This window comes from Pistacia vera, unplaced genomic scaffold, assembly GCF_008641045.1.
Source record: "Pistacia vera cultivar Batoury unplaced genomic scaffold, PisVer_v2 Contig334, whole genome shotgun sequence".
Classification (NCBI taxonomy): domain Eukaryota; kingdom Viridiplantae; phylum Streptophyta; class Magnoliopsida; order Sapindales; family Anacardiaceae; genus Pistacia; species Pistacia vera.
Window position 1 is genome coordinate 277,313 of NW_022196151.1, and position 12,627 is coordinate 289,939.

Below are 12,627 nucleotides of genomic sequence, written 5' to 3' on the forward strand. Positions count from 1 at the left end.
AACTGTTGATGCGTGATTTTAACACCAACTAATCGACACGTGCGTAACGTTGATTGATCAAGGGACACACGTGATTATGGAGAGAATGTAGAATAACTGCAATGAGAGCTTTTTAAAGTGGTTCGGAAGCTACGGTAGCAAGTCCTACGTCCACTGATTTGTATTAGTATGGTGGGTCAGGTCGCAACAGCGGACTGACTTACAAATGATTGGAAAAAGTAAATACAAAGTTTGCAAGAGAGAGAGAGTATAAGTGTAAAATGGCCGAATCCCCTTAATAAAGGGGTCTTCCTCTTTTTATAACGAGATGAATGCATGTAATCATCATTAAATCCATGGGTTGGTGTGAATGTCAGGACACAATCCGGCTTTACGTCACATTGCCCACGTCCCAAGCTGATTTCACGCGATTTGGAGCAGGGAAATGGATACGTGGGAGCTCCACAACGTCTGGCAGGCTTGACGTGCGCTTACCGTTCTGACGGGGGTAGGTCACACTTTATCACGTGACTTCCCACGTCAGCCCTTGATTTCCCAGGCATAACAGGTACCAACATCAGTGGCACCAATTCTTTGGCCCTGGATTCACGCTTGCTCTAGGCACAGCAGGAACTGAAAACTCATATTCTAAATTTTCTTCAACATCTACCAAACCTTCCAACACCTTTACCACCACAGACATGGAAGGCCTCTTGGAAAAATCGCTTTGCAAATACCATGGAGCCAATTTCATCGTTTCCATCACTTCTGCTTCATTTGAAATCATATCCTCAGTATTTTTATCAATCATATCTACAAGTTGATCCTCTTCTGCCTTTCTGTTAAATACACTTAATAAGTGAATATCATCCTCTGGTTGAGATCGATCCAAGTTTCTTCTTCCACATAAGATTTCCAAGACCACAACCCCAAAACTATAGACATCTACTTTCTCGGTGATAACAGAGTTGAGCCATTCAGGAGCCAAATAACCAGGTGTTCTTTTCATTCTTATTACAATTTGACTTTGGTCCCTGTCAATTAGCTTTGACAAACCAAAATCAGATACTTTGCCTGAAAATTTTCATCCAGAAGAATGTTTTGAGGTTTGACACTAAGTGGATTATGTTTTGCCTACAATCTTCATGGAGATAGGCCAATCCTTTGGCTATGTCAAGAATGATCGTTCTTCTGATCTGCCAATCAAGAGCAGAGCCTTGGTTACCTTGGAAGACCCGTTTGTCCAATGACCCATTACACATAAATTCATGCACCAAAAGCCTATGAGACTTGTTGGTGGAATATCCAGTCAATCTTACCATGTTGAGATGGTGTATGCTACCGATTGTTTTAACCTCTAATAAAAATGATTCTCTGATTTGCCTAATCCCTCAAGACACTTCACTGCAACCATGGTGCCATTGCTGAGAATCCCTTCAAATGCGGATCCGAATCCTCCTTGACCAAGTTTCCTGCTGAAATTATCCATTCCTGCTATCAACTCTTCACAGCAGTACCTCTTTGGCATTCCTGGTACCTCATCTATGTAATCATCCTCCAAGTCATCACTACCTTTTTTCTCCCCTGAAAAAACAATGTAGATGATGCCAATGATAGGAAGAAGACCGGAGAATATTCCGAGGATCCATCCCTATATTTTTACACGCTACCTGGTTTTCCTTTTGATATGAGGGGAGGCAGCAATTGATGGGGGAGACAATTCACTTGAGTTATCCTGAACTTTATAGAAGAAATGGAAGGTGTCAACACCCCAATCTGACTCAACATTTTAAAGTGAAAAAATTTCTGATGATGCCAAATAACAATTCCTTGATGAATCAAACATGACAGCTTTGCAAGAACAATTTTTCAGACAATCTAGTTTGAAACTCTCCACATCTTTATTTTTAGTGTGAGCCAACCCTTTCAAATGGGTGACATTCTGCTCTTAACATTTTTTGGTATTTAATTTTGTCAAGGACAAGGATTAATTTCAGAACAGCCAAGACAGGGATACCTGTAATTTGTTTGCCTAAAATTGCTTAATTTTGTATTTTTGGTTGAGGACAACTGCATACGGCGCTACCATCCTCACCCCAATTTGAGCAAATTGCATATCTTCCACAAGTCAAGGGATAATCACAACTATCCATTGGAAGAACATCAGCAACTCTTTGCCAATTGAATAACGCTAAATCATAAATTCTCAATGCCTGTCAATATCCAACGTTACATGTTGGAATGGAGTTGCGTGGGGAAGTGAGACATTTGCCCTCCACTGGACTATGTATGAAACTTTACGGAGCACAGCAAAACTTCCATTAGAAAGAGTGGCTTATAGTGGCTCTCTTCTATTTCCTTCTCCCCAAATTCCCGTATATTTAGAGTAAACTAGTGAAGGATTTGATTCCATAAAAGCAGACAGACCTTTATTAGTAAGAAAAGGTGAGTACAAACTTCCTTCAGACCAATTTGTTGAGGAAGTACTTGCTGTGAGCTTTCGGCCAGAATCAGAATATAGCTTCTGTCCGCGAAATTAAGTATCAGTTGGATGATCAAAAGATTTCCAAACAGTGGAGTTATTTGCGTCAAAATACACAGATTCCCTGATTCTGTCAACTTTAACCCAGCAACAGATTTGCCCTTTGTATTAGTAGACCAGAACAAAGTACCATCAAAATCCTATAACATCAAATCTCCATTTCGAGTTGCAGCAAGTTGCATTGCTTTTAACCGGCTTGTTTTTTGGAACTATGCCCTTCTCATCCACGGCAAAAATACCAAAAAGATAAGTCGAACCTGTTGATGCAGTGATATTTTGCTGGAAATTCAACTGAATTTCAGTTAGAAGTTTGAAAGTTTTTTGGCACCAAGAGGTCCCCTGTTTTTGCCTTGCATTCTACCGTGTAAGAGCCGCTGAAGTTGATATGTTTTGGTGATGAGTTTAGGTGTACTCAGCTGTGATTAAGGTTGTATTAGTTGTAAGCTTTGTTTTAAATTTCAAATTTGTACATATCGCTGAAAAGTTGGTATAACAGTGGGCTGTTTTGTTGTATAAATTTGTAATGTTAATGCAATGAATTACAACCTTTCTCTCAACTCATTTTCTTACTTTCTTTTCCTTAGCATTCTCCAGCTTAAGACACCAATAGGACCAATGTTACAGTCAGGGTAAGAGGAGCACTGAAAGCCGCAAGCAAACGACCATTTTCCAGAGACTTTTGTATCAAAAATGGAGCCAAAAACTAATATACTAGAAGGATCACTCTCATCAATTGTCTACGAAATGTTAGTGTTCTTAACCATTTGAACATACTGACCTTGGATGGAATGAAAAAAAAAAAAGGGGAAAAGAAACATAGCAGATATCCATAATATGCTAAAATCACACCCATTGCTAATGCCAAATTAAGGCTACGAAGCTGAGATTAAACTGGCCTGATTAGTTCATTAAAGTGTGTTTGGAAATTTTGAGTAGTTCAAAAACCAACATCTAAAAAATCTCACAAGTGGGCTTAATGCCTGAAATAATATACTAAGTCTGTGTAGAAGCTGCATTCCACTCAAGTCAACACTCTAGCTTTATTCACTAATCCCCACTATAAAATGGAGCCGCACCCACATCAAATATTGTATTTGTTCCTTGTGATTTTGGAAATGATCGATTCTGTTTTATTGCTAAATCAAAATTGATATTCGTCATCTTAATTAATATTTGTTTATTAAAAGCCATTTGATCATATGATTACCATAGCAAATCGAAGAGAAAGCACTCCTTTTAATTGTACGACGGCTCCTAACACAGAACTCAGTCTTATGTCGATTTTAAGTTCTATTCTAAGCTTTTAAGATGTTCATCTTTAACCCCAAAAGGATTAGCCCTGTTGTCAAGAAAGTTTGCTCCCTTCATTGACTTCTTTGATTCAAATAACCCTAAGGTCATCTACCACATTTGTAGTTTATATGACTTATTAGACTTATAAAGTGTTTAATGAGTCATAGGGATTATTTAAGGTATGTGCAAGCTGACCCGAATAAAAAAATAAAGTCTTATTCTAAGCATAATTAGATTGGGATTGAGTATTTATTTAATCTGCTAGCTTCAGTTGGTACAATAAAAAATTAAAAAAAGTAAAGAAGCAAGTGAAATCGTCTATTCCTCACAGTTGATAAATATAATGTCATCAACCAGATCCTTCATCCTTGCATTACATTCAAATTCAGTCTTGGTCCTACACCTACTACTAATTTAAACACCATAATACCATAAACAGACAAACACTTAAATAAAACTAGTGCCAACAAGTAAAGAAAAAAAAAAAAAAAAAAAAGCGAACAGATTGCAACTACAATGAATTACAACTGCATTATAACACACCATGAAAATTACATTGGGGAGGTTTTATGCATTCACCTTGGCCCTGACAATGTCGATGGCAGCATTGGTGTAGCAACATCAGCTGCACCATTCTTTGGCCCTGGAATCACACTTGCTCTAGCCGTAGCAGGAACTGAAAAGTCATATTCTAAATTTTCTTCAACATCTACCGCACCTTCCAACACCTTTACCACCACTGACATAGAAGGCCTCTTAGAAAATTCGCTTTGCAAACACCATGCAGCAACCTTCATCATTTCCAACACTTCTGCTCCATTTGAAATCATATCCTCACTTTTCTTATCAATCATATCCAAAAGCTGATCCTCTTCTGCCTTTCTCTTAAGTACACTTAATAAATGCATATCCTCCTCTGGTTGAGATCGATCCAAGTTCTTTCTACCACATAAGATTTCTAAGACCACAACCCCAAAGCTATAAACATCTACTTTCTCAGTGATAACTGAGCTGAGCCATTCAGGAGCCAAATAACCTGGTGTTCCTTTCATTCTTGTTACAACGTGACTTTGGTCCCTGTCAATTAGCTTTGAGAGACCAAAATCGGAAACTTTTGCATGAAAATTTTCATCCAGAAGAATGTTTTGAGGTTTGATATCTAAGTGAAATATTTTTTGCCTACACCCTTCATGAAGATACGCCAATCCCTTGGCTATGTCTAGAATGATCATTCTTCTGGTTCGCCAGTCAAGAGCAGAGCGTTGGTTTATATGGAAGATCCATTTGTCTAATGAACCATTACACATAGCTTCATAAACCAGAAGCCTATGAGACCTGTTGGTGGAATATCCAATTAATCTTACCAAGTTGACATGGTGGATACTACCAATGGTTTTAACCTCGGATAAAAATGACTCTTTGATTTGGCTCAGGCCCTCAAGACACTTCACTGCAACTATGGTGCCATCGTTAAGAGTCCCTTCGAATACAGATCCAAATCCTCCTTGACCGAGTTTCTTGCTGAAATTATCAGTCGTTGTTATCAAGTCTTCATAGGAGTATCGCTTGGGCATCCCTGGTACCTCCTTTAAGTATTCTTCCTCTAAGTCATCACCATCTTTTTTCTTCGCTGAAAAAGCAATGTAGATGATGCCAATGATAAGAAGAAGACCAGAGAATACGCCTAGGCTCCATCCTAATATGGTTACTCGCTTCCCTTTTTTCCCTTCGATATCCATCAATACATTTGAGTCATTCTGAACTTTTAAAAAGAAGCGGAAGGTGTCTGCTTCCTTACCTGGCTCAACATTTTTGAGTGAAAAAATTTGTGATTCCAAATAACAAGTCCCGACTGAATCAAGCATCGCAGCTTTGCAAGAACAGTTTTTTAAACAATCTAGTTTGCAACTCTCGACATCTGTATTTTCAGTGTGAACCAGCCCTTTCAAATGACTGACATTCTTCAGCTCCACCATTTTTTGATATTTAAATTTGTCACAGGACAAGGAATTAACTTCAGAACAGCCACGATTGGGATGTCTGTCATCAATCGGCCTAAAATAGCTTAATTTTGTATCATCTGGTTGGGGACAAGTGCATGCGGGATCGTCCTCACCCGATTTCGAGCAAAGTCCATATCTTCCGCAAACCAAAGGATAATCACAACTATCCATTATAAAAATATCAGCAACACTTCGCCAATTGTCCTCTACTAAATCATAAGCTCTAAAATGCCCGTCATAATCCAACGTGACATGTTGCAATGGAGTTGTGTTGGGAAGTGAAATAATACGAACCGGCTCTCCAGAGAGATAACTGAACAGAACTAAGCTCCCATTCAAAAGAATGACATAGGGTTGCATGTCATAGAGTGCCTCGCTTTCAATTGCCGTATAAGGGTAAACTGATTCCATAAAAGCAGAGAGACCGATAATCGTAAAAAAAAGCGAATACAAACCTCCTTCGGAGTAGTTAGTTTGTGAAGTACTTGCTGTTAGCTTTTGGCTGGAATTAGAATATAACTTCTGTCCAATAAGTAAAGTGTCAGTTGGATGATCAAAAGATTGCCAAACAATGGAGTTGTTTGTGTCAAAGAGCACAAGATTCCCTGATTCTGTCAACTTTAACCCAGCGACTGATCTGCCCTTTGTATTAGTAGACCAAACCAAAGTACCATCAAAATCCTGTAACATCAAATCTCCATCTCGGCTTAGCAGCAAAGTTGCTTTGTTTCTAACCGGCTTGTTTCGGTTGGAAGACCAGACTAATTTTGGAGGAGTGCTCTCCTCATTCAAGGCAAAAATACCGAAAAGATAAGTGTTACAGTCAGGGTCAGAGGAGGATCTGAAGCCGCAAGCAAACGACCATTTTCCAGAGAGACTTGTATCAACCATGGAGTGAAACAGTAATATAATAGAAGGATTACATCCACTCGCATCAATTGGCCACGAAATGTTAGTGTTCTTAAGGATTTGAACATATTGACCTTGGATGGAATTTAAAAAAAAACAAAATGGGAAAAGAAACATAGCTGATATCCATAATATGCTAAAAATCAGACCCATTGGTAGTGCCAAATTAAGGCTACGAAGCTGACATTAAACTGCCGATGGATCGGTAAATTAAACCGTGTTTGATATTGTGATCTTTTAAGAAACAAACATCTAACAACCTCACAAGTCGGTCATTAATGCCTGAAAGCTTCATTCCAGTCAAGTCAACACTTGAGCTTTATTCTTCAATCTCCACCATGAAATGGAACCACATCCACGTCAATTATTGTCTTCGTTATTTGCGCGTAAGTTGAACATATGCCTAAAATTTTCATAAACTGAAGTTTAGATGCTGAATATGTGTATATTACAAAAACCACCCTCAATGTTTTAAAAAAATTTCCGGCTCTAATTGGCTTTTCCTTTCAAGAGCAGATTTTTCGATCGAAACAGAATCATGATTCACATTTGTTAATCAATTCTTTTTTATTCATGTTGGAAGTTACAATCTTTATGGTTTTAGTTCTTAATTTTTTAAACTTAGGTGCCTTTTATTTATGAAACATATAAGTTTCTATTAAATTTATGACTGAATAGAAACTTTTTTTTATTTTTATTTTCTCCCTGAATTTGTTTATGGAATCTTGAATGGTACGAAGCTCGAAAAATCAAAGCTTACTTATAACTTTTCCAAAGTTTGATTATTGATCATGCATGTTCAATTGATATTGATAGTCTCCTCTAGACTCTAGACAGAGACGAGTATCCATTACTCAGAAATTAAAGCCCTCTTTATGCAATTATCAAAGTTTAATTAACAACCCAATAATCAGTTCAATTAAATATATATAAGATTATCATGAATCCTCAAATCATTCTAGACGAATAACAACTTATCAAACTTCTAAATAACAGATTTGCCATCCGTATTCATTTGCTCATTCCTTGATGTTTCCAGCTTTAATTAATTTTCCCATTCCCCCTAGACGTTAGTTAGAAAAATCAAAAGCTTCACTTATTTTTCTTTGTTATAGACTAAGTACCACTAGGTCCCATATCTTTGAAATCTTGCTGCATAAAATAAAGAGCAAGGAAATTTCCAGCAACTTAAAGAGACAAAAGGAAAATACCATCCCACCCCTATTACAAGCTTAATAGACTCGCTTACACCCACCATTTCCTTTTACCCCTCACCCCTAGCCTCAGCGACTATACCCAACTCTATCTCATAATCAAGGATGGTAATTTTCCTCGTAGGGACTGGTATCCGCACATTCCCGCCTCATTCAGAAAGGGGATTTTAGCCAAATTTTTAGGCATAGGGAGAGGATGGGGAGGAAAACCATCCCCAAATTACTTTGGTAGAAGGGACAAGCCGACCAGTGTGCACCACAAAGCAGACTGGTCGACCTAACCCAAGGTCCAACTACAATAACTTAAACATAAGTTATTAGAGCTGGAATTATCGTGGCTATTGACATTAGACTTGCCCTCTAATAAATCCTCGTTAAAGGAATTAGATTATACTCATCCTAATTACTAAGCTTGAAGAGCAGCTATTTATTGTTACTACCTTCCCATGTCAAGATTAGGTAATTTGCGTGTTTGCTGCCTTTTTTGGATGTGGTAGCTAAATGCTCATTACTGAAACAAACGTAAGTTGACACTCACTTGGGGGTCTCTTTTTTATAGTGTTAATCAATTCGATTTCACTTGCAATGGTTGGTTTGATAGTTTTTTGGGTTTGTTAGTATTATTCGTTGTTTGAGGAAAGAACTAGGGAGACATGGAAGTGTTTTATGGATGAGATCAGGGTCAGATGGACAATGTGGGTTGGCCTAGGGTAAAGGGCTCTTATGCAGGGTGGTTGAGGGGGATTTGTCCTTGGGGGAGGGAGTGAACTTTGCCCACAAGTATAGTGGGTGGGGAGAGGAGGGGATGGGTGGAAAAAAAAAAAAAAAAAAAAGGTAGGGAAAATAAAGTGAAAGGAACCTAATTTTTTAATTTTGTAAAGGGTAAAAGATTAAGTTAAATCTCAAGTTAAAAAGGTAATTTTAGACTCTTTTGTAACGAAAATTGAAAGAAAGTTGGTATTTAAATAAGGAGTGGTTTACTCCATTAAAATTTTTTAACATATACAAATATTCTTATTTACTTCCAAAAATATTCTTTTATGCTTTTTGTTTTAAACATAATGTTCAAAGATAAAATCCATTCAAATGTGTTTTTAATTCCAAGATTGTAGTAATAATAATTAAGAAATTTAAATACATCAAACTAACTTATAAATTTTAGAGAAGTCTAGAAGAAGAAAAAAGTAAAGAAAAATTAACAAAGCATATAAATTTTATCTCCATTGTACTTACATGATCTGGATCAAATTATTTTAGTTGCATAAATTTTGTCTTCATTATTTGAAAGTAAAATTAGGGTTTATGAATGAAAAAGAAAAGAAAATTTATAAATACTTACAACTCTTTTATGTCTTATTTAGTAATTTTAATGAGTGATAAAATTATAATAAATTATATAATAATAAGTGGGGTCTAAAGAGATAAAATTTGGGATCAATAACATCACTCTTACATAATTTTAAAAAACATTAAAAGTGATATTGATGTATGAACACCACACTGTACTTCTAATCCCCATTTTTTTAAACCTGAAAAATCGTTGTTGTAACTAACCCCTTTTAGCGGCACTATATTTTATTAATTAATTAGGACTTGAATAAAATATATCATTTGCTCATTCGTTGATGTTTCTAGCTTTAATTAATTTTTCCATTCTCCCTGGACGTAAGTTAGAAAAATCAAAAGCTTCACTTATTTTTCTCTGCCATAGACTAAGTGGTCACGGGGTCCCATGTCTTTGAAATCTTGCTGCATAAAATAAAGAGCAAGGAAATTTCCAGCAACTCAAGGAGAAAAAAGGAAAATACCATGCCACCCCTATTACAAGCTTAATAGCCTCGCTTACACCCACCATCTCCTTTTGAGTAATGCTATATGCACTAACCAAATTATATTAATCTAAGTACTAACAATTGAAATTTTGAAATTTTTTTGTTTTTGTTTTTGGGGAAAACTGACGTGGCAATAAGAGAGGTCTGTCACATCAGTTAGTACTTGGGTTAGTATAGTTTTAGTTAATACACATAGCATTATTCTTTCCTTTTACCCCTCGCCCCTAGCATCAGCCACTATACCCAACTCTATCTCATAACTGGAGGAAAACCATCCCCAAATTACTTTGGCCGATGGGACAAGCCGATTGGTGCGGACCACAAAGCAGAGCGATCAATCCAACCCAAGGTCCAACTACAAAACAACTTAAATATAAGTTATTAAAGCTGGAATTACCACAACTGTTGACATTAGACTTACCCTCTAACGAATCCTCGTTAAAGGAATTATATTGTACTCATTCTAATTACCAAGCTTGAACTGCTTGGTGTTGCTATTTATTGTCACCACCTTTCTATGTCCGGATTAGATAATTTGCGAGCTTGTTGCCTTCCTTGGATGTGGTAACCTTTTCCATTCTCCCTAGATGCTCTTTACTGGAAGAAATGTAAGTTAGAAAAATCAAAAGCTTCACTTATTTTTCTCTACTATAGACTAAGAGGTCACATCTTTGAAATTTTGCTACATAAAATAACAAGCAAGGAAATTTCCAGCCAAAAAAAAAACTATAATACTAGAGGTATAAAGAAATCTTACAAAGACTTTTGTCCAAAGTGATGTAACAGAAAATGAATGGAAGAGTGAATACAAAAAGTCAAACTCATCATATTCACTATTCCATTCATTTCCTGCCACATCACTTTATACATAAATTTTTTTAAGATTTCTTTGTACCTCTAGCATTACTCAAAAAATAATAATAATAATACCATGCCACCCCTATTACAAGTTTAATAGCTTCAGCTTACACCCACCATTTCCTTTTACCCCTCACCTGTCACCCCACCCTAGCATCAGTCATTGCACCCAACTCTATCTCATAACTAGGGATGGTAATTCTCCCCACAGGGACTGGTATTCGCACATTCCTGCCCCATTCGGAAAGGGGATTTTAGCCTAATATTTAGGCACTGGGAGAGGATAGGAAGGAAAACCATCCCTAAATTACTTTGGGGTTAGGGACAAGGATTGTTATCTCTTCCCCTGTTCTGTCCCCGATCCCTAAAATAATTAATTATAAAAAGTATTTTAATTTTGTATTGAAAATGTATAAGAAGTTCTATTACCAAATAACAAGTTAAGAAAAAGCAAAATTAAGAGTTTTGATACAATAGCAATTTTGATTCCAACATTACGTTAATAGAAATTATTTAGTTATGGTTATAGATTTATCATTCTAATATTATACGTTTAGTAAAAGAATAAATTCTCATAAAACTTATTTTTTTTTAATTAAAAAAACACTATCAATTATATTCTTAAGTTGAATAATTCAGTACAAAAAAGTACTAGTATTAATATTGAATAAAATACACTCTCAAATTAGTCATTGTAAAATATTAAAAGAAAATAAAATCATTTTTTTTTATATTCGAGGATCCCCACCCCTCTCCATTTTGGCAGAAAGGACAAGCCGATCGGTGCACATCACAAAGCAGACCAGTTGACCCAACCCAAGGTCCAACTACAGGCTTTTGAACTACAACAACTTAAATATAAGTTATTGGAGTTGGAATTACCGTGGTTGGTAGCATTATACTTGTCTCCTTGTTAAGGGAATTAGATTGTACTCATTCTAGTTACCAACCTCAAAGAGTCTGGTATTGTGATTTATTGTCACTACCTTCCCGTGTTAGGATTAGGTAATTTGCATGCCTACTGCCTTCCTTGGATATAGTAGTCGTTTCTCAAGCTCCCTCTCCGAAATTGAACCTTAATTCTCAGTCACCCATCACCATCATGGTAGGCCTTTATCCTACCATCGAAAGTTGATCGGGCAAAAATTTGAATGGTGCGTCATTGGTAAAATGATCGTGCAGTCCATTGAGTTATCATGAATCATCAAAGAACGAGCAAAGCCCGCATCAACCTTTTATTTAATAAATGCATCCCTTCCAAAAGTTGGGGTCTGGTGCACATATTTGCTTGAGTATTACTATGGTTATCCAACTAGAAGATGCGATCAAACAAACTATAACTAATTTATAGTCATTCACAATTTCACAGTTTGAATTAGTTCATACTTGCACATGCATGGCTTAATCTTTAAGACAAGCACATGACTACTAGTAAGATCAACTAGGTACCGTAGTAATGCTCAATGACACCAATGGCTGCATGAGCCCTATTGAGCACATAGGCTATGACAAGATCAAGACAGTCATGGTAGTTGTTGTGTTAAGGGACAAATGCATAGCTTGGGCGAGTAGAGGCCGAGATCTCGTACCCATGCATGACATTTTGCATCCAAGAAAGTATGCAACAACTTTGTAGGCCTTAGCATACCCACAACAAGGCAAGGCGTGTGAGGAACACGTAGCGTGCCTAGTGTCCACCCAACACCCATAAAGGGCACTGGACGAAGAGGGGAAATAACACAATTGAGTTTCTTATGGTACGTAAGCAACACAGGATACTAAGAGCACCCACGAGGCAGTAATTACACTCGGGGAAAGACTGATGACAATAGGTAATCAACAGTTTGACGCATAAGCAAGAAGCATGCCAACCCACACCATCAAAGCACCACTCACACACCTGTTGTGTTCACTTGGAAGCACCCATGCATAATGAATCACACCCCAATGGCAATAGCCATCAAGCATGCAGAAGCATCAAGCAAGGCTACCTTAAC

The 12,627-nt window shown here is 37.0% G+C and overlaps 1 protein-coding gene and 1 pseudogene across 1 annotated transcript; both read right to left on the reverse strand.

The window, feature by feature from the left end:
- Positions 1 to 556: 556 nt before the first annotated feature.
- On the reverse strand, positions 557 to 2,132 carry LOC116137816 (annotated as a pseudogene).
- Positions 2,133 to 4,133: 2,001 nt separating this feature from the next.
- Positions 4,134 to 6,708, reverse strand: LOC116137817 (G-type lectin S-receptor-like serine/threonine-protein kinase SD2-5). The gene has a single exon (XM_031423515.1). The coding sequence runs from the start codon at positions 6,706 to 6,708 to the stop codon at positions 4,390 to 4,392; it is 2,319 nt and encodes a 772-aa protein (XP_031279375.1). The 3' UTR covers positions 4,134 to 4,389.
- Positions 6,709 to 12,627: the final 5,919 nt, after the last annotated feature.

Coding starts and splice junctions, on each gene's coding strand:
- LOC116137817 (XM_031423515.1), bottom strand. CDS start 6,708: ATGGTTGATACAAGTCTCTCTGGAAAATGGTCGTTTGCTTGCGGCTTC.